The sequence below is a fragment of the Ascochyta rabiei genome, chromosome 9 (genome assembly GCF_004011695.2).
Source record: "Ascochyta rabiei chromosome 9, complete sequence".
NCBI lineage: Eukaryota > Fungi > Ascomycota > Dothideomycetes > Pleosporales > Didymellaceae > Ascochyta > Ascochyta rabiei.
In genome coordinates this window covers 641332-664932 of record NC_082413.1, presented here as the reverse complement: position 1 = coordinate 664932, position 23601 = coordinate 641332, and the positions used below count along the sequence as shown (strand labels likewise).

At 54.0% G+C, this 23601-nt stretch overlaps 9 protein-coding genes across 10 annotated transcripts, besides 3 other annotated features; 1 reads left to right on the top strand and 8 right to left on the bottom strand.

Moving 5' to 3' along the window:
• Positions 1 to 1314: 1314 nt before the first annotated feature.
• Positions 1315 to 3186, bottom strand: EKO05_0005775 (uncharacterized protein; the record flags this gene model as incomplete). Its single annotated transcript, XM_038945832.1, has 1 exon — positions 1315 to 3186. One exon carries the CDS (start codon positions 3184 to 3186, stop codon positions 1315 to 1317), a length of 1872 nt encoding a protein of 623 aa, XP_038798795.1.
• An 829-nt stretch (positions 3187 to 4015) lies between these two features.
• On the bottom strand, positions 4016 to 7732 carry EKO05_0005774 (uncharacterized protein; the record flags this gene model as incomplete). Its single annotated transcript, XM_038945831.1, has 1 exon — positions 4016 to 7732. One exon carries the CDS (start codon positions 7730 to 7732, stop codon positions 4016 to 4018), a length of 3717 nt encoding a protein of 1238 aa, XP_038798794.1.
• A 167-nt stretch (positions 7733 to 7899) lies between these two features.
• Positions 7900 to 7938: a tandem repeat.
• A 624-nt stretch (positions 7939 to 8562) lies between these two features.
• EKO05_0005773 (uncharacterized protein) lies at positions 8563 to 10429 on the bottom strand (the record flags this gene model as incomplete). Its single annotated transcript, XM_038939664.1, has 3 exons — positions 8563 to 9617; positions 9667 to 10096; positions 10151 to 10429. 3 exons carry the CDS (start codon positions 10427 to 10429, stop codon positions 8563 to 8565), a joined length of 1764 nt encoding a protein of 587 aa, XP_038798793.1.
• Positions 10430 to 11207: 778 nt separating this feature from the next.
• Positions 11208 to 12368, bottom strand: EKO05_0005772 (Co-chaperone; the record flags this gene model as incomplete). The annotated part of the gene is made up of 3 exons (XM_038939765.2): positions 11208 to 11891; positions 11966 to 12048; positions 12101 to 12368. The coding sequence occupies 3 exons, from the start codon at positions 12366 to 12368 to the stop codon at positions 11208 to 11210; spliced, it is 1035 nt and encodes a 344-aa protein (XP_038798792.2).
• Positions 12369 to 14942: 2574 nt separating this feature from the next.
• Positions 14943 to 15890, bottom strand: EKO05_0005771 (uncharacterized protein; the record flags this gene model as incomplete). Its single annotated transcript, XM_038945830.1, has 1 exon — positions 14943 to 15890. The coding sequence occupies one exon, from the start codon at positions 15888 to 15890 to the stop codon at positions 14943 to 14945; it is 948 nt and encodes a 315-aa protein (XP_038798790.1).
• Positions 15891 to 17013: 1123 nt separating this feature from the next.
• EKO05_0005770 (E2 ubiquitin-conjugating enzyme) lies at positions 17014 to 18031 on the bottom strand (the record flags this gene model as incomplete). Of its 2 annotated transcripts, XM_059636666.1 has the most annotated exons (8): positions 17014 to 17150; positions 17205 to 17386; positions 17462 to 17576; positions 17623 to 17663; positions 17771 to 17809; positions 17865 to 17867; positions 17919 to 17926; positions 17999 to 18031. In XM_059636666.1, 8 exons carry the CDS (start codon positions 18029 to 18031, stop codon positions 17014 to 17016), a joined length of 558 nt encoding a protein of 185 aa, XP_059492649.1. The 2 variants fall into 2 exon arrangements, with proteins under 2 accessions (XP_059492649.1, XP_038798789.2); XM_038939777.2 differs by having other exon boundaries at positions 17623 to 17719; positions 17769 to 18031.
• Positions 17080 to 17116: a tandem repeat.
• Positions 18032 to 19151: 1120 nt separating the features above from the next.
• EKO05_0005769 (3-methyl-2-oxobutanoate hydroxymethyltransferase) lies at positions 19152 to 20213 on the top strand (the record flags this gene model as incomplete). Its single annotated transcript, XM_038939606.1, has 2 exons — positions 19152 to 19535; positions 19587 to 20213. The coding sequence occupies 2 exons, from the start codon at positions 19152 to 19154 to the stop codon at positions 20211 to 20213; spliced, it is 1011 nt and encodes a 336-aa protein (XP_038798788.1).
• Positions 20214 to 20384: 171 nt separating this feature from the next.
• EKO05_0005768 (Ubiquitin-like protein) lies at positions 20385 to 20894 on the bottom strand (the record flags this gene model as incomplete). Its single annotated transcript, XM_038939654.1, has 3 exons — positions 20385 to 20444; positions 20500 to 20699; positions 20747 to 20894. 3 exons carry the CDS (start codon positions 20892 to 20894, stop codon positions 20385 to 20387), a joined length of 408 nt encoding a protein of 135 aa, XP_038798787.1.
• Positions 20895 to 21660: 766 nt separating this feature from the next.
• Positions 21661 to 23533, bottom strand: EKO05_0005767 (Cdc7p-Dbf4p kinase complex regulatory subunit; the record flags this gene model as incomplete). Its single annotated transcript, XM_038939655.2, has 3 exons — positions 21661 to 21753; positions 21803 to 23056; positions 23108 to 23533. The coding sequence occupies 3 exons, from the start codon at positions 23531 to 23533 to the stop codon at positions 21661 to 21663; spliced, it is 1773 nt and encodes a 590-aa protein (XP_038798786.2).
• Positions 23534 to 23596: 63 nt separating this feature from the next.
• Positions 23597 to 23601: part of a tandem repeat that runs on past the window's edge.

Below are 23601 nucleotides of genomic sequence, written 5' to 3'. Positions count from 1 at the left end.
CAATGTCAATTCGGCCCCAAAACTGATGGTAAGTGCACATACCTCTTCGCTTGCGAGATGCCGTTTCTGAATTAGACCCAGCTGGCTCTTCGACAAAGAGATTACAATAGAGTATGAAAAACTGCAAAAAAACATACAACAGCGGGTATTCGCTAGTGGTCACCCACCTAACTACTAATCCGCCGGTACGTTGCTTAAATAGGGCTGAGCGAACGGGAAGCCTTGTTTTCAACGTCCTATGGTCGTATGTGAAAGTGTAGGAATTTCAATAATATATATCGTTGTTTAAATTACTCGTGCTTGTGAAGCGTGCCTAACCTCCCAGGCATCACTCTTCAGAGCGACCTTCTGCAAAGCAGCCTGATCGCGCGACGGGTGTAGATCTAGGTTGCGAATTCATTATATCCAAATGTTGCTCAGGTGACGCATCGACCGCTTATCTGTTCTGCGACTCTTGCAAGACAGGAGGTGCTGTAGCATCCGGCTGAGATAGAGGGCTTTCCTGGCGACCCGAGTCAGACTGAACAGGCTCGCGCATCTTCAAGGTCTCCTGTCGTGCTTTGAGCGAGGCTCTATGGAGTTTCAAAGCTTGCATGTGGAGAAAGGGCGTGCCCCTCCTGTGCTCAAGGCGCTGGGAGTCGGGCGTGCGGTGACAGTTTCTGGTGCGCCTACGTCTGGTGTGCCTACGTCTGGTGTTGAGCGTGGGTGTCGAGCCGTATGGTGAGGCGATAGAGTGAAGAAGCAAAGAAGTGGTGTATGGAGACAGTTGGAGCTGAGCGCTTATATGAGGGCTTAGAGACGACCCTTCGCAACAGCACAGGTGAAGGTGAGAGCGCGGCCGCCCCACCTTCGCGAAAGATTGCGCCTAGGTGAGAGGGAGGTGGCAGATATTTCGAGGATGGCTACCGTACGAAGGGAGATTTGGAGGTCTCGCTGGAAGCAATGATGCCGTGTCGAGTGATGCAACCAGCGTGCAAATACCTTGACCTCGTACACCACGAAGTCATATCGACCGCTTGCACAATCCAGTCCGGGTAACGCAGGTCTGTCAAAGTCGAGTCGAAGTGCAATTCCAAGAGAGCAAAGGAAAGAAGATTACCAACTCACATCACACCAGCCAAACGCACGGTGTGAGCAATAGAACAGATCCATTCAAAATTTATACAGCCGCGCACCGCGTACGATGAGGCATATATCCAACGCCGGTAAATGTACCAATATGTGTAATGGGGATGTATACAAAGAAGCAACACGACTATACCACGAACAGGTCAAATAGGGGCCTGACCTGGTATAACTTCGACAAGACAGGCCTCACGAGTCCAGCGTCAACGGCTCAACACCTTCCATCTGCAATCTCTTCATCAGGCCTCTGATGAGGCCACAGTTTGCGTCTCTGCTCTCATCCTTGCCGGCCATCCACATGCGCATCTTGCCAAGCATGTTTGTGCCGTCGCCGCGCTTTCCGCCTTCCTTGATGTTAGTGAAGAACATGCGGCGTTTCCTGCTGTCCAGCTTCTCCCATGTGGGCGTGTCCTTGCCCTTCTCGACGTTGGGGTCGAGGTACTTGACGAAACTGATGAAGTAGTCGGAGATCTCGTTGTGTCGGCGCACCATGACCTGTCCGACTGTGCCGGCGTGCTTGGTGCCGAAGCCGTTCTCAATGTCGACCCCCCACATGACGTCCCACTGATACTGGTATGTTGGGACGTTATCGGGGTTGTTTGTACCCATAGCATTAGATGCGAGATAGGTTGGGCAGATGTATCGGATATCACCCTGCGCCTTGGCTACTGCATCCCAGTATCTTCCGCTGTCGGGCCAATGGCGGTCGTTCGGGTAGGTCTTAGCGAGCGTGTCCAAGTCGTCGTCTGTAAGTAGCGGGTAGTGGTCCTTAAGGTAGGATTTGAATTCATCAAGTGTGTCGGTTGTCTTCTTGACCTGATCCGAGCCCTCATTCGATGTGAAGCCGATGATAGTAGGCACCTTGGCGTATCGGTTATGGATGATGGCCGCTGGCGCAGGCTCAGTCCACATGCCGCCGGCAGGTTCTGTGGTGGGCGCCCACATCCACCGCGGAGGTGTATTGCGGCCAGGGAAGTTCATGGGGTAGTTCTCGTAGTAGAGATCACCTGGAGAGGCGTCGCGAACGCAAGCGATGTCGGTGCAGTTCAGACCGTCAGCAACTTCGTTCCAGAACTTCTCAGCTTGCGTTGGCGTGAAGAAAGTGGGACTTGCGGGGCTTTGAGCGATTGCGCCGTGGAAGAGCGGCTTCCTACCAACACCAGGAACGGGGTGGTAGTTGTCCCCTTCGTTGGCGGTAAGTTGCAACAGCACGGAAGCTCCTCCTGCACTGGTACCCATCAAGACGACATGATCAGGGTTGCCGCCGAAGTACCGAATGTACTTCTGGATCCACTCCAGCGCAGCCCTCTGGTCCCTGAGCGCGTTGTTGTAGTCACCGTCTTCGGCAATCTGCTTGCCAGAGAGGAAGCCATAGATACCGTTGCGGTAGTACATGGTGACCACGATGATGCCCTTGTCCAGCTTGCCGTTCTTCCCCTTCTCTTTCCTAGCCTTCTCCACCATCTCGCCGCCGTTACTTCTGCCGGGCAGGTGGAATCCACCACCAGGGATGTTGACCAGGACCGGCAGATCATCGCCAGCTTCAGCGTCAAACGGCGTGAAGACGTTCAAGCTCAGACAGTCCTCGGTCTTGTCGGCATAAATGCCTAGAACATCCTCGCCCGCGATGTCTTCTCTGTTCCTCAGGCTTGCATCGATCTTCTGAATGCGCGGGCACATGCCCAGATCTCCTTTCCATACAAGCGGCTTCTCGTTCCTCCCAATGCCGTATGTCCTGTTTACTGGCTGCGGCCCACGAAACCTGTTCTTGCCGCCAGCTGTCGCAGCATACGGAATGTTCCAGTACGAGCGGACCTTGTCTGTGACATTGGGCTCGATGGCGAGGTAGTCGAGTTCGACGATGTTGGGGTCCTGTGCGTTCTTCGGCGGCGCAGAGAAGACAGGCGAAGGTTTCGAGGACAGCGGTGGTATCCAGTCGGCGCTCGGTCGCAGGTCTGGCGAGTAGAGGAAGGCAAATGTGAAAGTGAGGATCACGATGGTACAGAGGCCAAAGAGGACTCGGCGGTCGAAGATCAGCCTCGACTTGAGCGGACGTGCCATGGTGGAGGTGGGCCTGCGATGCGGTATCGCAGATATTGTGCGTGGGAGAGAATCGCAGAGGCAGAGCGTGTGTGGGCGTTGTCACGAGAGACACGAAGAATCAAAGACGATGACAGTTTACGTTGCACTCTGTGTTGGCGCCTTGCAGCAGCAAGACATGTCCTCAACAGCTGGTCGTCTGTCTCTCAAGTTTCTTGGAGACCAGCCGCGGACGTGACAAAACCGGTAAAGGGGCGCGGGAGTCGGCATTTCGCTCGCTTGGCACTGATGCGTCGCACCCTTGGGGATTACCTGTGGAGACGCGGCTGTAACAAGTTGTGGGGAAGGTGTTTGGGATTTCGTGCTCAGAATTGCAATGCTCAAGATGGGACCTGGGCTGTTTTTGCAAGTTCGAGCGACGCCAGCTCAACACGAGGAGCTATGAGCCGAGGAGCAAGGGCGGCTCTTGTCCGGACGATTGGCGGCGGCTGTGTCCGCCACTACATCTGGACGTTGGACAGAACACAAGACTATCATTGTTCCTGTACCGTGTACCTACCGGTTGCAGATCGACTGAATGGTTTCTTCGAGGTAAACTGAGCTCCATCTACCAAAAGTGGTTCACAATGCATTCGGAAAGCCAGGAGAGACTGAGTCGAGCCATTCAAATCAAAGATCATGCCTACTTACTTTTGTGAACGTTGTTGTATGCTATGGTATCTATCTCAAGTCAATCAAGGCCAGCCTGTCATGTCGTACAAGCATTACTGTCTCTCCAAATCGCTAAAACGCCTCGAACACTGATGCGATCAACAAGTCTCGCTTTGTCAACTTGGTCAATAGTTGGCCGTCAGATTCTTCCACCTTCAACAATTTCTCTCCCAATCAACTCCAGCTCCCCACTCTCGGCAGTGCGTCTCCTCTCAAGCACCCATCGCCCCTCGCCGGCCTCGTCGTGCTCTCGTACGTACGTCACGCTATCGGCTGCGCTTCCCTTTCGTGAATGTCCGCCTCTCCAACCGCTGCCACTCGGCGTCATAGGCGAGGTCGCTGAGACAGGTGACGCGAACCCTGCCGATTGGCGTCGTGGGCCGCTCGATGTGGTCGCTGCAGGTGACGAGAGAGAGGTATCAATAGGCGGGGGTGACGCTGGGTGTTGGCTCATCGTGAACGGGGACGGCAGCGGCATGCCGAATGGCGACATGGGCAAGGCAATGTTTGCGGGCGACTTCATGGCTGATGTAAGGAGAGACGGAGCCTGCATGTACAAGCTCTGCATCTGCAGGATCTGGGGCCGCCTCGGTGGTGAGAAAGGTGGCAAGCTCTGGAGATGTCCCGTGGGGCTTGATAGCGAATTGTAGTCGCTCGCTGTGAGGGTAGGGCTTTCAGGTCGCTCATCTCCGTCATTGTAGCCATCGTCATCTTCTTCATAAGCGCCATTGACTGCGGCCATCAGACCATCGTCGTCTTCCTCCTCCTCGTCGAAACTCCCCGCTACATTTTCAGACTCATCGCTTTCAACCTCACTTTCGTGCTGTTCCTGCATGCGATTGCCGGCCGCACTACTGGCCCGCAATGCAAATTGCATACCAAAAGGTGATGAGTTGCGCGGACTATTTGCAGTAGAGCTAGGCAAGCTAGATGCGCTTCCGCCAAAAGCGCCTTTCCTCAATCGCATGAGCGTATCAAGGCTCATGTCTTCTTCTTCGCCAGGCCGTTCGTACGGACTCATCCGCGCCAACTGAGCAAGACCGGGGCTCGCAATCGGCAGTGTTCCATCCCGGAAATGGTTGAGACTGATGAATGAGTTTCGGGTGCTGTACTCGCTTCGCTCCGTGATTGGGGTCAAGTTGGGCTCCCTTACAGCATTACGTCCACTGACGGCGCGATTGAGCCCTGAAGCACCGAAGACACCACCCCATTCACTCTGTGCGTCACCAGCTGCGGCGTAAAAACCAAACTCGCGTCCATAAAATCCTTCATCGTCAAAAGCCAGCGCTTCAGCGTTGGCAGCTGCAATCATGGGGTCGTTCTCGAGCGCCGAGTCGTACTCGCTGTAATCGTAATCATCCTGGAAGCTCATGTCCGTCCCGTAGACATCATCATCGGGGGGGAAGCCAACCGTATCCAGGCTGAAGCGGCCATCATCTGGTACTAAGCTCGGGCGTGAGTGGCTAACGGATGAAGAATCGTCAAGCTCAGAGCTAGAGTTGCCGATATCAACACTCGCTTTCCGCGCGAAGCGTCCCTCGGCTTCAGCCCGGTTTGCTGCATCGACAAGTGCGATGTGATACGAGCCCATGTCGTCAAAGCTTACCATGGTTCGTCCGGTTGGTGCATGCGCAACGGACGTCTTGTGAGCTAACGAAGGCTCTGACTTTTCCAAGTGCTTGGGCAGTGTATCATCGTCCGCTTCGTATCCCGTCTCTGACGGCAGTGCTTGCAGAGGATGTGACGAGGGTACGTCCTCTGCGGCTGCTGGCTTCATCTTCCGCTCGTACAGAGGGCCTTCAGGATCATCGAACATCTCTTCGTTGAATGCTGCAGCATCGCCAAGATCCTGCTCCCCTATGAGCCCATCATCAAAGTACATATCATCGTCAAGGTCAGGACCTCCTGAGCTGGGGTCGTTGCTGGACGTGGTGTCAAGATCATTTGGATCTGTTGCAGCTTGTTTCGCAGGAAACTGTAATTCAGGCTGAGGTCTGGGTGCGTTCAGCTGCTGGGTTTTGTCTTCGTCGTCGTCATCCTCTTCAGGGTTCAGGTAGGTGTCGTTCATGTTTGACTGCATTTGTTGCATCCCACCAGACAGCGCGAATCCTATCGGATTACCGTTGACATCGTACGGAGTCTGGACTTGGCCGTTCAGTCCCACGGGACTCATCTGATTCGTGGTACCCGGATTTATCGATAGTGTGGAAAAGTCGAACGTGCTGATGCCATCGTTAATGCTTTGGTTTCCCAGTCCACCAAACTCATCCTCCTCTCCTAACATGGGGATTTCTTCTTCGAATCCGTCATCCATGTCAAAGTCATTGTCAGAGCCATACTGGTCGTACTCGTCCTCAATGGTGTTTGTGGACAAGTGCGCTTGCTTGGAGGCCTTCTCTGCTGCTTTCTTCCGGTGCCTCTCCTCCATGACGTGTTCTTGCGTGGAGTCGCTGACATCGTTGATTTGAAAGCTAAACCTCGATGCTCGACTACTGAGATGTGCAGGCAACCCGGCTGGCTGCCAAGAAGGATCTGTGACTGAAGTTGCACGTGATCGCGTCGGTGGAGGGCTTTTGGTCGACTTCTTCGCCTTTGGTGCATTGTCAGTTGGTGCGTAGGTCGGACTGGGTACTTCCTCAACAGGAGAAAGGATCGAAGGGCTAAGGTCAGTGGCCTGATAGGGTGGTGGAGGTGGCGGCGAGGTCGATCGCGGGGATGTTTCAGAGGGTGTCTCTTTTGCGGTAGGAGGAGGCACATTTCTAGGGGCAGGTGAGGGCTCAGGCGGCGAAGGCTCAGACAATAGGATCATCGAGTTCCGCGCTACGAAGTCGTTGTTCGCCAACTGCTCAGCTCTGACGGCGGCCTGTGATTGCTCGTAGCTTGTGTCATCGTCGAAGTGCTCGCGGAACACTGGAGTGTGCTCTTTCTCAATCTTGGGCGGACTGACCCGGTCTAAGTCGCCGGGAGCACCTGGTGGTGCTGGGCTGCTACCGTAGGCGTTGTTGTACGAGAAGTTTCTATTCAGTCTGGGCGCGTTGAAGTCATGGACGATATTGCCGCGAATACTGGGATCGTAGTTGTCGTGGATTGGTGGGACGAACGAAGGTGAGCGTTGTGTGACCAGCGACTCATCGTGGAGAGGATCGAGCGTCTGACCAGATCTCCGTCGCATCAGCAGCGACATGGGATTCCTGAGCCTGGATTTGCTCTTGGCGGGTGCGGTCGTAGGCGCGGCTGTTGCTTTGGAGCTGCCAGAGAGCTTGTCCGTCAAGCCACTCATGAGTGACGTCTGGGACTTGGAGCAGCTCGCATGGCCAGGGGACGTGAGCGAGGGCGTCAGATGTGTCGACGCTGAAGAGAGGGTGTCTAAAGCGTGCGTGTGGTCTAGCTTGTGTGAGATGCCCAGTCCTTGCGGTCGAAGGCCCGTGGGTGTAATGTCTGTCTTGGAGCGCAAGAAGGCAGGCTTCTTCTCCAGGCTAGGAGAGTGTGGTTCCTGCGCGCGCTGCGGCGGGGACAGCATGCTGCGATCCTGCGCTGACTGACTACTTGGCCCCGCTGTGGAAACCGGGCGCTGACCTGCAGGGCGTGGAGAGTTTTGTGCGACCCTGGCCTTGTCTAGCTTGGAGGCGACGCGCGTTATAGGTGGCAGCTGTGGAGGAAAGGGCGATATAGGCGAGCCAGAGGTGAAGCTTGCATTATCAGGCATGCGCGGCGATGCAAAGTACTCGGTGTTTTGCGACGGCGAGGGCAGTGGGAGGGCGGCAGGATTGGAGACGGGGTCTGGGGAGGCTAGGCTCGAGGCATTGCGCTTTGCATGGCCTGGCCTGAGGTATGAGAACATGTTCGAGGGCGCCATGGCGGGGATGTCTGCGTAGGCTCGTCTGCCGCTATTGCGCTGCTTCCACGCGGCTGCAGTGACGGCGGGGGGCTGGCGGCGCGATTCGAGGACAGGCGTAAACGCCTTTCAGCGAGGCCTGGCGCCAGAAGACACCATCACAGATCGCAGAGCGTGTTGAGGGCAGTGAGGGCGCAGAGGGTGCAGAGGGCGCAGAGGGCGCAGAGAGGCTTATCGACCAGCGATTCGAGGCGTTGAAGTCTGCACACCTCAGGCGTCGCACGATCCTGGGAAACTGCTGAAGGGATCTAATGTGGGGCGACGCGGCAAGCCAACCCTGGAACTGCTGCTGGCTGCCCGCTGATTGCCGTCGTGCAGGCAGTGTGTGAGCGCGGCGAGTAGGCGGAGTGCGTGCACATGTCCGATTTGCGCCTGCTGCGACTGATGTTGCGATTCTCAACACTCCAGGTTCCAAGGCCTCATGCCCCCCCCCCGTCATGCAGGGATCACGCCTCACCCTCCTGTGGTCGTGGTTCCGGCATTGCACCCAGCACGACGACGCAGCTGGCAATCTCTGTATCAACAGGCGCCCTGCGTAAACTCACCAGCACCAAAGCCACATAGTTCGACTGCTCTCCCAAGCAGCGGGGCAGCAATGAGGTTGCGGACGGAAGCTGATCAGCATTCAGGGCGCCGTGGGCACGGTCGCTAGCGTGCACGCTAACTAAAAGCAATGGTGTGGCAGCAGCGAGTCATGACGACCTGCTCCATCCACGTGCACGGCTCAACTACCATAGTGTAACTCACTTCCTTCAAGATGGTCGGTAGATATGCTAACCTTACACAAGTACCTACGCGAGAAGCTTTCCACCCTTCGACATCCTCGGCCGTCCCAGCTTGCGCATCGACCTCTTCATCTTGTTCTTCGCTACCGCCTCCGCCATCCACGTTGGCTCTGGGTCGGGAGCATTAAGTGCTGTGTTGTATGTCGCATTGGCGGGGGTGACATCGAACTGTATAGTTGCGTTGCCCTGACGGTACGTACTCGTTGGCGTTCCAACTGTCTTGTACCCAGCATCCAGCTTGTGTTTGCCAGTAGCGATGTCGACCTGCTTCAGAACACGCTCAAACATCTCAAGCGATGCGAGAGGCTGGTAGAATGGTACTTCGTGTCCTGACTCGTAGATTCGAACGAAAGAGAAGAGGCCAGACTGCCTGACCTGACCGTGCACGATCTTGTCAGATGTCGACATGTTGACATAACCAGCATCATCGTAGCCGGACGCTGCAATCTCATCGGCAATGACCTGTCCACCTAGGAAGTTGCAATTGTAATCGGCATCTCCAAAATACAGCGTGAGCTGCACGCCAGCATCAAGCAGCTTCCTGCACGCCTCTATGGTGCCGGATTCGCGATTGTCGTCGCCAGTGTTGCCAAACGCCGACGACACCGTGCCGGAGCTTTCAGAGAAGTTTTGGTAGGCGCCAATGGCTTTCTGCACTTCCGGTGTGTTGAGGTAGTTGACAAAATAGGAGTACGGGAAGGGAGACGGTGTCAGGTAGCGCATGTCGTACTCGTCTCGTCCGCTGTAGATGTCATACAAGGTCTCGACCTTGTTGGCGCAGAAGCTGTCTGCGCTTTCACATATTGCGTTTTCCCCAGTCGCGTAGCACTGCTTGATCCGATCAACGCAGTTACCCTCACCGTACAGGTTGTTGTACCACTCAGCCTTGACAGAGGCGTTGTATGGATCGTAATCATACGTGTTACCCGGGAACACGGAGAAATTGTAGTAGGCTTGGTACTGCACGAGAGGATCAAACCAGCCATTGCCAATCAGAACATTCTCAAGGTCGATCTTGTGCGCACCAGGAATGTTTTTCTTGTTCTGGTCGAGGAAGTAGGCTGCTTGAAGTCAGTCCAAGGCCTCGCCGTGAGCGTTTAGCACGCTTACCATTGAAGATGGGCGCATAGTGTCCTCCGTAGCTCTCCGTAGCGAAGTTGAACCCCTTGCGTGAGTACTCGGGGAAAGCACCCATAAAACCCTGCAGTGTCTTCCACATGTTCGGTGCAGCTCCGGCAGTGCTGTTGGCGGTTAGGGCAAAGTCTGGCTTCGAGTATGTGCCGCACGAGTCGTACGACTCAGCATATTCAGGACAAGTTGCGTTGGGAAGCTGAATGATGAGCCCGTTATTATCCTTGTAGCCTGGGATAGGAATCGTATAAGAGAAGCCGACAGTCGTCGGCTCGTCGATGAAGAGCATGTTGCTCACATTCGACCACGAATAGGGATTGTTGAAAGGCTTGAGATCTGGTCCGATGCCGCATGGTCCCAGTTCCTGGAACAGTCCAATCATAGACGAAGACCCAGGGCCACCATTGATCTGAGGTCTATCGTGAGCAAAACCTCCAAGATTCAAAACCAGTATTGCACTTACCCATACAGTCAGCGGCGCTTCGCTAGGATCCTGGTTGCGAGCCTCGAAGAACCACCAGAAGACATGCTGATCCTTGCCGACATCCGCGTAGCCTGAATAGCTCTTGACATTGGGGTCCAATTCGCAGATACCCTCGGGGACCTGCTTGTATCGTACATTGACACCCGCGTACCCTTCCTTGGTCGTCAAATCGGTGGGCGCAGGAACGAACTGTGCAGCGGCTAAGCCGGCAGCCAACAAAGGGACCAAAGCATAAAGCTTTGACAGACCACGGGCCATTGTAAGCTGTTTTCAGGAACTACAAGACTAGTTGACAGTAGGTTGCAAACGCAGTCCACGAGCTTGAAAAGCTGAAACTTTGCCGGCAGGCCGTCTTATGTATGATTGATGCAACGCGGCTGGACTCTACATAACCGCACCCGGGCGGCGATAACCCGGGTCTTTCTACCTTCCCTTAACGGTTAAGCTGATTCTTGGTTGAGCCGAAGACCAGGATCGAGCTATCTGTCGGTCGGTAATTTTCAGAACATGACGCAATACCGCGACAACTTGTCAATACCAGGCGTGTGAGGACTCATCAAGGCCAGACAGTAAGTAGTACTGATCGTGCATCATATTCGATGTTAATGCTCGGAGATCGTTCGAACTTCAATCAAGCCTGAGGCTCATAGGAAGAGACGCTCTACCAGAGTACAGTGCGGTAAGTCAAGAGCTCACTGGAGCTCGGAGCTACCCCGCCGCTAGCAGAAGCTTAGCCTGAGCTTGGTGAGCTTGCGCGGCTTGACATCAGCCACGGAAATTCCGCCAGGTGCCGAATGGATCAAATTTTTCAGCTTATCGTCTTTGGGGCAAGATGATCCAAATTTCAGACAGGTTGGCATGGTTCAAGGGTAGTGAGTAATTAAGGGGTATAATTGCTTTAGCGGCTTTGCTCTATGTGCCTGCATCTTCGTCAACTGTTTAGTCACTATCCATCACTTCGTATACAATCGTAAATCATCCAACATGTCCGCACTCCGTCTTCCAGGAAGCTACGATGACATGATCAGTTCTTTGCTCACAGCACCGTGCCGAAGCCGAAGGTGGTCTTGATGCTGCGAACGTAGTACTGGTCCCAATTGGTCTTGGTTGACTCCTCTTGGCCAATGGGTACGCCCTTCCACTCAACCCTCATTACTGTTACCGCATCGACATCGTTCTGGTCGAACCAGATCGATAGGTTTGAGAAGTGACCGGCGGGCCATTGTGCAAGGCGCCATTTCTGGACGATATGCTTTGGCTCCTCCAACTCGGTGTACTCTCCGCTTACATTACCGCCGAAAAGCTCGAAAGTACCGCCAGGCTGAGCACCGGTGAAGGTTTTTGGTGGCGCACGGGTGAAGGCAGCAATGCGCTGAGGGTCTGTGAACGTCTGGAACAATTCGGCGGCAGTGGTGCGGAACTCTGTGCTGTCGTTGATCGTAGTGACGTTCACGACCGAGCCGGTGCTCGACTTCTGCGAGCCACCCTCAGTCTTCGAAGCCGATGACTTGTTTACACTCGAGCTCGAGTACACCTTAGGGGTCGTGAAACCACTTGAAGGGTTGGAACCTGGCGCGTGCTGGATGTCCTTGCCGTGCTCAGCCATGACGGCCGGGCCGAACTTTGCAAGGCTCTTGCGTAGTTGTGGAACAATCTTGGATCGTACTAGATCCTTGACTGGTTGTTTGCTGCTGTCCTCAGCGTAAACATCTACATCAAACTGTGTCGTAGTTAGCATACGCGCTTGGAGGTCGAACAAAGGCGAGACAAGGGTTGTGAGCGAAGGGAACATACGACATACTCGTCTTCCTCCGTGTCGTGTGCAACCTCGGGAATCGTGATAGTGCCGCTGGCCTCCTCGCCCTCCTTGTTCTTGCCTGCCGACTGAGTCAGCCGGCTGAGCATCTAGGGAAAGGAAGAGCTGCTTACCTGAGTATTCAAGCTTGAGCTTGACGTCGAACAAGGTGATGACCTTGCCCTTGCGCTGGCTCACATCGACGTCTCCGTCCATGCTAGCGACCTTATCGATCTGCGCAGTGACACCATCCTGCTCAGCCGAGACTTGAGGAAGCTCCTTATCGAGGTACTCGCGTGCCCAACCAGACACGTCCTTGTTGACCCAATGCCAGTTGTTGGGGTTGTGAAGAACCATCGCGGTTAATGTGGGGTGCAACCAATGAGTTATTCTGCAATTCATCGGTTAGCGAGGCGCCTTCCAACATGACGATCGTGCAGTTCAGAGAGTTTATAAAGTATCAGAGGTGGTCTGGTGGACCGGGAAGCTGATCCGCATGCAAAGAGTACAAGTCTTCTCAGACTGGTGCCAGCTGGTATCTCATCCTATAATTGGGGTTTGGGGAGCGCGGAACAACTTACAGAACGAAGAACAGGGTGATGGGAATCGAAACTACAACGCTGAGCGAGTACAGGAAGGTGGGAGGAGAAGTGTTTGAAGGTTCTGTAAAGCTGAAATACGAGGGAGCTTGGGGCAGAAACTTCCAGAAGTTGGAGGTGCTGGCGCAAGTGTCCCCGGTCCGATGATGATCCGGATGACTAAGCATCGGACATCATACCTCCAGGCAAAGATATCATACTACAGCCAGTAAAGCTTCTAGTATATCTGATGGCACTTTAGTCTCTCAGCGTGTATTTACCCTTGATGAAGCCACTGCTTGTTTTCGCTTGCTCAACAAATCCATTTTCGAGCTCAACTTTCCGACACGTTCAAATGCCAAGTGTAATCGACTGGTGAATACAGATAACGCTGAGTGATCGCAAATTATGCACATTACAATCAGAGCCTGCGTGCGTTAGCAGTACGGTATACAACTAGTCGTCTGAGCTGGACCCTAGCCTTCTCGGCCCCAAACATCTAAACACCTCATACTCACCATTTGCTAACATCTTGAATACACGCACCTACACTTATATCTCTTCAAAAGACTACAGTGTTCTCCTAGACCACGAAGATGGAAGTCGCCGGACTTGTTCTTGGGGCTGTGCCGTTCCTCCGCGCTGATCTCGACCCCGTTCTTGACCTTGCCTTGGTCAGTACGATTAGAGAACACGGTTTTCTCGTAACCAGGCTCTTGTGTACTGTTTCCTCCGACGCTCGGTTTGCCATGGATTTAGTGGAGCGTTATGTTCATCAAGGGCCTTCGCATGCGAACCATCAACAGTCGTACACACGCCAATCTAGCAACCCTTAAGCGCCACACGACAGGCCGAACACCGCAATCTGAGTCTTACATTCAGCTTCGAACAGCCTCCAAACTCAGAGGGAGTAGATGTCATGTCTGACTTTGAGGGCAGGGGGTCTGTGGCGCAGTTCTATTCACTCCCAGCTGATTCAGTAGCTGGGCTCCTGGCTTCCGCGGTGTCGTTAGCGGATGCTGCTTCAGGTTTGCCCGTAAAGCCGCAGAGCATTATCATAAACGCGCAGGTGCCGCACGTTCATGATGAGATGCCTTGCGGTCCAGCGACTCAGCTGAACACGGATGCAGCTGCAGATGATCGGCCAGATCTGCACGAGACGTCGTTGATGCCGCGATCTGAGGACTTTGTACACATACTTCGAGCCCTGGTCGAGGCACACGAAGACGGTTTGCAAGCGACCAGGCAATTGCTAGCGATCTGTAATACGAGCAAAACCTAATCCAAACAGCCACAAACAATAAAACCGACAAACGCCTCGAAAGATTCATGGTATGATGCACGAGCTTTCCTGTCCTCTTTGCTTCGACCATATGGAACCGAATACTCCAGCTACGCATTTTCTGACCGCATGAAGAACACGAGATCTGCTCAATGTTTGTTGCAGATTGATAAGACGGCGAATCTCATGGTGTTTTCTGTGTTTCCTAGATTGAAATGTATTCTGTCCCAGCGTGGGGATGTTTCTGGATCCCAGAAGAGGTCAAACTCGAGGAATACGCGAAGACTCAAGGGGAGGCGAACATACAGGGGCTGCTCACAGAGACCGCACTACACCGCACAGTCCTCGATACATTAATTAATCAATTTTTTTGTTGGAATTTTGTCTCATGTCCCACGATCTAATGTACGTAATCCCTTCCAATAGGTAGTCACAGAATCTATTACAACGGGATGTCTACAACGGTTCGCTTCCTGGTCAGGGACATCACGAGACGTCCTGTCAAAAAAACTTGGTCGAAGAATAATTGAATTTTCAATTCAGAGGTATCTAGACTACTCTATCCATCCGTTGCACTAATGACTAGGTCTTCTTCGAAGCACTCCATAGACCCCTCGATTACTTCAAAACTTCTAGTCCCCCCGCCCCGTAGCCCAGCCACCTCTCACCAGACATCCTACCTACTCACCTACACATCCGTCAGCAACACAACCCCATCCAGCAAAATCTCCACCACCACACTCATAGCTAATGACCAAGCCGCTCCGAAGACGCTACCGTGAGTGCAGGAGGAAACCTAGGGAACTTTCAGGACACGTCATGATATTATCGACCAAACAATCAGCAACCGAAATACAGAAATTGGCTACTTCGAAGGATCTCATGGCGTGTTGTTATTCAATTGGCCTTAGTAAGAACGAAGCTGACATGCCAAAGTCATCTACTCCAAATGGTCCCGTCCTGTCCCAACCCCCTCTCCTACAACGCCTTGCCAAGCCATCAGTCCATCCAAAGGAAACGCAGTCATCCGTACACACTACTCAACCCGTGCTCGCTGCGCTCCAACAGCCAACACAAGGCGGGAAGCGCGGAAACGCCGACATCCACGCACAGAGCCTAACGAATCTCCTTCCGACCCGCACACTTGAGAACCATCCGATCAGCCGCCTTCCTCGGCTTCGGCATGGGTTTGCCTGATAGCAGAAGCTGGAGCTTCCTGTTCTGTACAAGCCTCTTGACTACGTCGTTCCCCTTGTATGGGCTCAGCCGTCGCTTAGGCTCTGTGATGGTCTTTCTTGTAGCTGTTGGAGGTGGTACTGTTGCAGGAGTGGCTTTGGGGCTGGTAGCCTGCTCATGGGATATGCACAAGTTGAGCAGTCGGATTGGCTCAGGCCTTGTAGCTGGCTGAACAGGACGTGGCCATTGTATATATGAATCTGAGGGAAGGTGGTGAATAGAGCCGTACTGGACGGGCTTGGTGTTGAGCGGCTGCCAGCTTGCACGCGGTGTATTTGCAGGTATGGTGAGAAGGGGATTGGGGGCGAAGATATCGTAAGAGTTGATGATTTTATTGTTCACGTTCATGCCGTTGTCAGCATCTTCAGAATTGCTGCGTATACCACGGCCTTGGTAATCGTGGTGCCGGGAAGCTGACTGCACCAGGCCACTATCGCAGCCGAAGTCGTCGTCGCGTGTGATGCGGTCTTGAAGTCTACGCTCATGTTGAGAAAGAGGCGACAGACCGCCTCCACTACCACGGCCGATAGGGTCTTGGACCTCGCCGCTGCGGTCATACGTCATGCGGTCAACAAGACGCGTAGGTTGGTTTGTTGGAACTTTTGGACTTGGGATGCGTGGAATCGAAGCTTCTAAGCGGCGTTTCTGAGGGTCTCGCTTGCGTTCCGTCTCCCTGGCACCATTTCTGTCTCGTCTGGTCACTGTGCGATAATCTTGGTGACCGAGCTGAGAGCTGTTGGCAGACGAGATGTGGTGCGGCGCTCCACCATGGGCGTGAGTAATGTGATGGGCGGTGCGTCGAGCTCCATGTCCATATTGTGGTGCCATGCTGACGGTTGTAGGTTCTGAGGATATTCTGATGTTGTTTCAGCAAATGTGCATGTATTGCGTTCTGTGGAGGTCCGCTGAGTGTTGCAATGGACGCTATCACTGTTGATCGTGGAGCGGGCGACGATTGTTTATATACAACCAGGGACTGACGGCAGAAGTTCGGGCGATAAGGTTACCTATCCTTTCACGGTGAATGTCAGTCGAGGTGAAGGCTTGATTGGTCCCGAATGTGACTTCACTGCCTACAAAGAGACCCAAATCCAAATTGAGACACCCCGGAGACAGAAAAAGGAATCCGACTAACAGGCCTCCAGTGGATAGTCGACTGTAGAGCTGGAGAACCAATGCTGCTGCTGGTAAAGTTGATGTACGGTGGGTGTAGCGTGCAAAGAAACCCCACATGTTCTGAGCGCCCGGCGCTCATATTTATTGTTCCATCGTGGTGCCACCTCTTCTGAGGCGATGAGAGCAGATACCAGGAGGTTACAACTACGTGCACGCTACCTTGCGTCAACCGCTGCGTTCTGGCATGCTTGCGCCGTACTGTATCCCCTGGCAACACATGCTTCAGCCATCGTTTTCAAGTGCGGACTTTTTGAGCACTTCCGTCTGGCGCGGACGTACGGAAGAAGGTAGCCAGCCTGGGTTGCCTACATCTGGGAAACAGTGCTATGCAGGCAGGCGACTACAGCCTGCCAGCTGTTCGCGCGCCACACAGACCTAGCAGGACGACAAACAAGCTTGGGTAATACATGGAGAATTGTGGGGGATGGAGATGGAGATGTGAAATCAAGGAAAGCGACATTCACAATTGCTGGAGTGGAGTGGAGTAAATCGTACACAACAATATGGCACATTCTCGAACAACCTCAGGGGTCATCAAGCCTCTCACCTTATTCGTCTCGTAACCTATACTGCCATCCGTCTCCTACTGTAAAGCAAATCAAACCCAAAAACATATGCAAACGCAGGATTCAACTATGGAAAAGTAATACCAAAGAGACAAGAGGCGGCCTATGTGTTCGCCGGGTTGCGCCTGAACGTCCGCCCATATGTGATGATTCGAAGTCGTGAAAAATGGAAGCAGGAAGAGAGCAAACTATGCTCAAGAAAGACGAGCTTAGATGTCGTCCATGTTGCCTGCTGCTTCGTCGTCGCCCGATTCGTAGCTGCCGACTGAGCTCATGTCGTCATCGTCGTCATCATCCTTGTCGGAGTCTTCGGAAATGTCTTTGGAAGCGTACTTCTGAACATATTCTACAACACTGGTCAGCCCCATCGTCTCGGGCCTGGAGCCGCGCTTTGACCTACCCTTGACTTTCGCATCGTAACTCTTCGGTTCTCGCATGAGGAGCGCGGCCGCTTCGCCATTGAGAGGATCGGTGGGGTTGGGGTATGCAAGCAGCTGGGGGATGAAGACCTCAAAGATGTTGATCATATCGTACATGGGCGACCACGTCTGGTTGATGACGTCGAGACAGACTGAGCCGGACCTGTATGCCGGTCAGCAGCTATACCAAGTTTGCCAAGACGAGGCTACGCCTGAGAGAACAGAGTGTGTCGCTCACAGTTCATCGATGTTTGGGTGGAAGATGCGGTTCACGAAGCCAATGCTAGGGCTTTTGTAAGGGTACTGGTCGGGTAGCTCGACGTGGATTTTCCAGAGTCCGCCATGGAAGGGTGCTGTACAGTCAGTTGAGATTCGCATATTTGTGAGAGGCTGACGTACTGTCCTCAGGCCCCTTGAACCTGACGTAGAACTCTTGCCTGCGCTGTGTCAGTGGTATCGCGGTGTGGCGTCGACCGTATTCGAGAGGAAACGAACACTTCCACATTGTCAGCAGTGCTAAACAGGACGGGAGAGGAGGGATGTACTGTTGTCGTTGACCAGTGTGACCTCATAGTCGCTCATAAGCCTGCCATGCATCAGTCGCTGAGCCTTCGGGTAGTCGCGGTCGGCATGAAACGTACATCCTACATCTTCATTAGTACTCTGTCCATAGCTGAGAGTTGTAAGAAGCGTACTTCATGACCTGCATCCGCAAGAAAAAGGCCTATTAGCTCTTGCTCTTATCTTGACGCGCTGTGCATGGCTGTTGACGTACATCGGTCTCGATGCGCCTCTTTGGAGAACTCATGATGACCACAGTCTTCTATGCGTGACCTTTGCGAGGAACTTGCTTTTGTCGCTAGAACTCGAACGTCCGAATGCGCAGGGTTCGGTCGTTCGGTCGGCGGAGTGGCAGGTCGTGGTGAGCTGTGAGGTGCTCGCGGGGCTATCGATAGTGGGCGTCGCTGGGAGGGGTCAAGAGGTGCTACGTCGGTGCTTTGCTGGCAGGAGAGTTCAGGTGACGTCGAAGAGGGGTCCGAGATTTGTGCGGGCAAGCAGACGTCGTTGTTCGAGCCGAAACGGCGCAAGAGTCAAGGTACAAGATCAGGAGGAGTGCTTGCGTGAGCTGCAGTCGTCACGAGCACCTGTATCGCGCTTGCACACGTCCGGCAAGTTCTCGCCGAGAAGCGCCACGGTCCTGCCATGCATCCTGTTTACCTTGAATGTGCAAACAGGAAACCCCGACATTACAGTTAGAGCTGTTTTTACGCTTAAGAGCGCATCGCAGCACACGTATCAAGGTTTCACACTGTACTAGCAACGCTGGTGCATCCAAAGCACATTGCCTTTTGCGAAACTCTGTCTGGCCCTGTTGGTATTGCGTATATGGCATTAGAAAACAAATGTAAGCCAGCCAGCAACCACAAGCTCCTACTAGGTAGAGAGGACCCTGGGGGTGCACTCTGTGAGATGCAGAGCTCTGTGTGTTCCAGTAGAGTCCAATCGCAGAGCCGCATCGCCGCAGCTCTTCCGAGGCCTCGGCTTGAGACCAGGGCCTCGGATCGGCGGACAGCTTCATCAAGGCGGTACCCCAGATCACGGCGAGGCGGTACAAGCACGTTTCGATAAAGAGCCGATGGCGATTGTAGCGTTGCTGCAGAGCTAGATGACTCGAGCTGGGAAGTCGCAGCATCGATGCCCCAGCCCAACAAAGAGGAAGACCCCTTGGCTGGACCGACAAAAACGTCCGAGCTCGCATCGTGAGAGAGACTTCAGCGAAGATATGTGTACACCACACCACGGCCATATATAAGACTTCAGTTGGCCCCTGAACAATGCTTGCCCAAGACTCACCCGCACCAGTCTAACAACCCCACCTAAAAAAATCCAAACCTAAACAACAGCCCTTGACAGTGTCGCGTGCCACGATGAACACCCTTCGGATAGCGTCACAGACATGTCGGCCCAAATCATACTCACCTCCGATACTGGCGTTGCAAAGACTGATATTCAATGTCAATGTCCGATGGAGCTCACATTCACCCCTGGGTGCAGCCCTCGCTACCGCACGGAAGCCTGTCACCATCAACACCATCCAGAGCCTGTATCGTAAGAAGGAGCCAATCACCGTCCTCACTGCGCATGACTTTCCCAGTGCTCACGTTGCCGACCATGCCGGCATGGACATTGTTCTTGTGGGAGACAGTCTGGCTATGGTCGCCATGGGTATGGATGACACAAGTGAGGTGTTGCTGGACGAGATGATCTTGCACTGCAAATCAGTGTCGCGTGCAACCAAGGGTGCTTTTACGGTGCGTAACACTGCTGTCTGTGAATCCCATTAGCGTACTGACATGACAAAGGTGGGAGACTTACCAATGGGCAGCTATGAGATCTCTCCTGAGCAAGCCCTGGCTTCCGCCATCCGAGTGATCAAAGAGGGTCGTGTCAAGGGCGTCAAGCTCGAGGGTGGAAAGGAGATGGCACCAACCATAGCCAAGATCACTGGAGCTGGTATCCCTGTGCTCGCCCATGTTGGCCTCACTCCTCAAAGACAGAATGCACTTGGCGGTTTCCGTGTGCAGGGCAAAAGCACTGCCTCCGCCGTCAAGCTGCTCGAGGATGCACTTGCAGTCCAGGACGCTGGCGCCTTCGCTATGGTTGTCGAAGCCGTACCAGCAGAGGTTGCTGAACTGGTTACGAAGAAGCTCAGCGTCCCCACCATTGGCATCGGTGCTGGTAATGGTTGTTCAGGACAGGTACTCGTTCAAGTCGACATGCTAGGCAACTTTCCACCTGGTCGTTTCTTGCCAAAGTTTGTCAAGAAGTTCGGCAACGTCTGGGACGAGTCCCTCAAGGCTATTGAGCAGTACAGAGCGGAAGTAAAGAGTCGAGCATACCCTGCACCGGAACATACGTACCCGGTGTCAAAAGAAGTGCTTGATGCTTTCGAAAAAGCTGTCGAGCAACGAGGCGAGTCGGAAGCCTGAGAAGTGATTGGTTTGCGTTAGTAGTTGGCGTGCTGCATTTCTCATACCCTCGCTGCGTCAGTAGCAAATTGCGTTTCTTTTGTGCTTCATGTTTGTCAGGGAAGGAACAGCGCCGTTGGCATTCGATGTAGGATTGGGTACTAAGCATTGCGGAAGTAAACGAATCAGGTGTCATCCAAAAGCTGGAGACATTGCATAACCTACAACGAGCTCCTCGTTCTGTTTGAAACACTGCAATCGGTATCAGCACCTCGTGCTTCTCAAGATAGACGTGTTGATGGCTCACCGTCCAGAGATTCCCCACACCTTCATCTAGCGCTGGCGAAAAGACATTGCCGACGTAACAGAACACGCTTTCATGCTCCTTCACGCCTAGTCGTTTCCGTAGGAACCGGACAATAGTCTCGAAGCGCTGGTTGGTTGACAGTTTGAAGACACGTTGGTTCAAGTGTGGTGCTGACCCCACTGGCTGAAGGCGTACGGTGACTGCAGTAGCGTTAGACTGAGTAAGGCGAGATGTAATGGATACTTACTCTTTCCTATGCTCAGGTTTCCCGCAGTCTCAAGGGCCTTCGATGCATCACGGGGTAGGTTAGTTAGAACAACGGATGCTGCCATGGTCAGTGGCGCTTCAGTCTTGTCATCCTCCTCTATCGCTCTTTCTGCTGGCGACTGAGACATGAGGGCAGCGGCCTGAAAGTGGCGGGGTACAAAGCGGCCGACGAGAACTTGCTTGCAACAACGAGCTCAAAGTTGAAGACAGGATATGGGAGTGTCCGAAGTTCGAATGGTAGAAGTGGTGAACTCCGCAGGTTGTTGTAGATGTTGAGCGCACGACTGGTGGAAGAAGAAGTCAAGTCGGTGTAAACGCGTAACTGACCAATCAGACCCCGCCATGCCAACCACATTACTCTTCAAACGGAAGGTTTTCTATGAACGATATGTTTCATCGCATTCGATACAGTTCTAGATATCAAATCCGATAATGATACATATTTGGGCCTGCAGTAGCATTTGCTTGCGCCGATGGCCATGTTTCTTCGTTTCCCATCAAAATATTCACTAATCCACCATGACTCAACATCCACCTTCTCAAACACATCAGCCGACCAGTTATCGGAGGCGAACGGCAAAGCGGTGGCACAGGAAGACCTTGTGCATGCAATGGTATGGACAAGTAGCTGGATGCAGCACCGGTGTCAATGGTCAAGATGTTTCCGCCAAAATGAATCAAACCCACCAACCCACCAAGATGAAGATAAAGTACGCCTCAAAAATGCTGCAAGTTGCGAAAATGCTATGAAACAGGTAGTCGCAGAGTACACGGTCTCATGTGGGAGGACCGCCGCGAAGTGAACAGAGTCGGAAGGGAAGCCGTGGCGTGGGTATTAGTTGTGCATCAGCGCCGTGGTAAATGCAACGTGGATTCGTATGCTGTGCGTAGAGCTCATTGACGATCGAGCTGGGCAAGCAGAGCATCAAGCTCAGCCCAGTTCTCGTTTGTCGCGGCGAATTTGCGGTGTTTGCGAGTGACACAATGCTGTGAATGAGTTAGCTCCAGTACGGTAACAGACAGGGACGTTGCGCACCTCGTCGAAGTCGTTGAACTTCTCCCTGCAGTTCTCGCAATAGCCAGGTTTCAATTCCTTTTCGGCAGTCTTGCGTCTGCGCAGCGCAGCAATCTTGCGGGCCTGCCTCTCTTGTTCGGCCATTTCATGGGCCTGGCTGAGGCTTTCCTGAGCCTTGCGCTTGGCAGCACGCATTGGCTGAGTATGGTCTTGGTTGAGAGGAACGCGCACATCGTTCATGACAGAGGAGTAGCCGCTGTTGGCTGACGTGACACTGTTCTTCTCCAAAACCTTGCGCTGCAGTTGGTTCACCTCCTTGCTATTTCCGGCCCGCGGTGCGGCGGCGGTCGAGGATATCATCTGGGATTGGATGGCGGAAGTCACGTTGGACTGATGAAGACCAGAGGCAACGGGCTCTCCTCCGATGAAGCGCGGCATAGCACGTACGTTGGCTTGGGCACTGCCGAACATGGGGGGACCTTCGGTGGATGTGCGTTTAAGGGGGAGACCCTTGGGAGGATCTAAAGGCTTCGCGTCGTCTTCGCGCTTTTCCTTCTTGATTGCAGCTGGGGCGGGCTCGCGCTGAGCCAAGTTGTTGTTCTCGCCCAGGACGCGCTTTTCTTCCATGGCTGATGCAGCACGAGTACGCGGAGCGGCTGCTAGAGCCCTCTGTGCTCGTCGCTCCTCCTGCTCCTCCTGTTGGCGACGACCAAAGTGAGGATCTTCCACAAAGGGGCACTTGCCGTTGCCTGAGGCGCGGAACTGCGGCCACTTGCCCTTCTCTTTCTCGACCTTCTGGTACTCTCTGATCATGACAGGGCGTGTGACTTCATCCATGTCGTGCACATAGACGTGGTAGCCACGGAGCTGGACCATATCCTGAGCACCGATGACATAATCTCGATCCAACTTCTCGTTCTGCAGCAACCTTTGCAAATCAGCCTGACGGGCTTTCTGTCCAGCGACGGTACCATGACGCGTCGTGTAGTGGATGTCCTCTCCCGTCTCTTTGCTGAACATGGTGTCGACCATACGCTGAAGCTTCTCCACCGACCATATCTTCATTCCCAACTCCTTCGCCTTGACGAGGATGTCACCACGGCCCGACTGGCCGGACTTGGAGAGTGCAGCGTCGAAGACGGACTTTTTGTTTTCCAGTTGGGCTGGGTTGACGGTGCCCTTGGCGTGGGCTGACGAGCTGGTGTCGACGTCGACAGGAATGGGACGCGTGGTGATGACATGGGTAGCTTCACGGGAGAAGAAGGTGACCTCGCGCTGTCATGGTGTTAGCAGAGGGCAAGGTGTGGCAGGACGTGTCGGACGTACTGAGCCAAGGATCTGAGCTCGACTCATGAGCTTGTCCTTCTGGGGCTCCTGGACGCTGTCGAAGTAGAAGACGAACTGCGGGAAGAGCTTGCGGTAGTGTCGCTGCCACTGGCGAATGGTCTCGAGGTCGTTTGTGACTCGCTGCGTCTTCTCGGGCTGCTTGGGCGGTGCTTTGGTCTCACGGGCAGCCTCGAGCTTCCTAGTCAAGGCCGTGGTAGGGGCACCGCTGCGGCGGACGAGGCCATGGCGGCGAGCTTCGGCATCGTCGACCTCGATCATCTGCTTCTTCTGCGGGGGCTGGCCGTAGGGCATGTCGCGTTGCTCGCTCGCGTGCGAGCGTTGGCGCTTTCCGGCGACGACAGGGGCGCGTATGGGCGAGTTGGTGGCATTCTGCAAACTGGCCAGCGGCACGCGACGATTTGCCATGTTTGCAGAGAGCCGGGGAGACTGCGGGACAGCGACAGCGGCCATGCGCGGTCGTCCGCAGCGGGTGG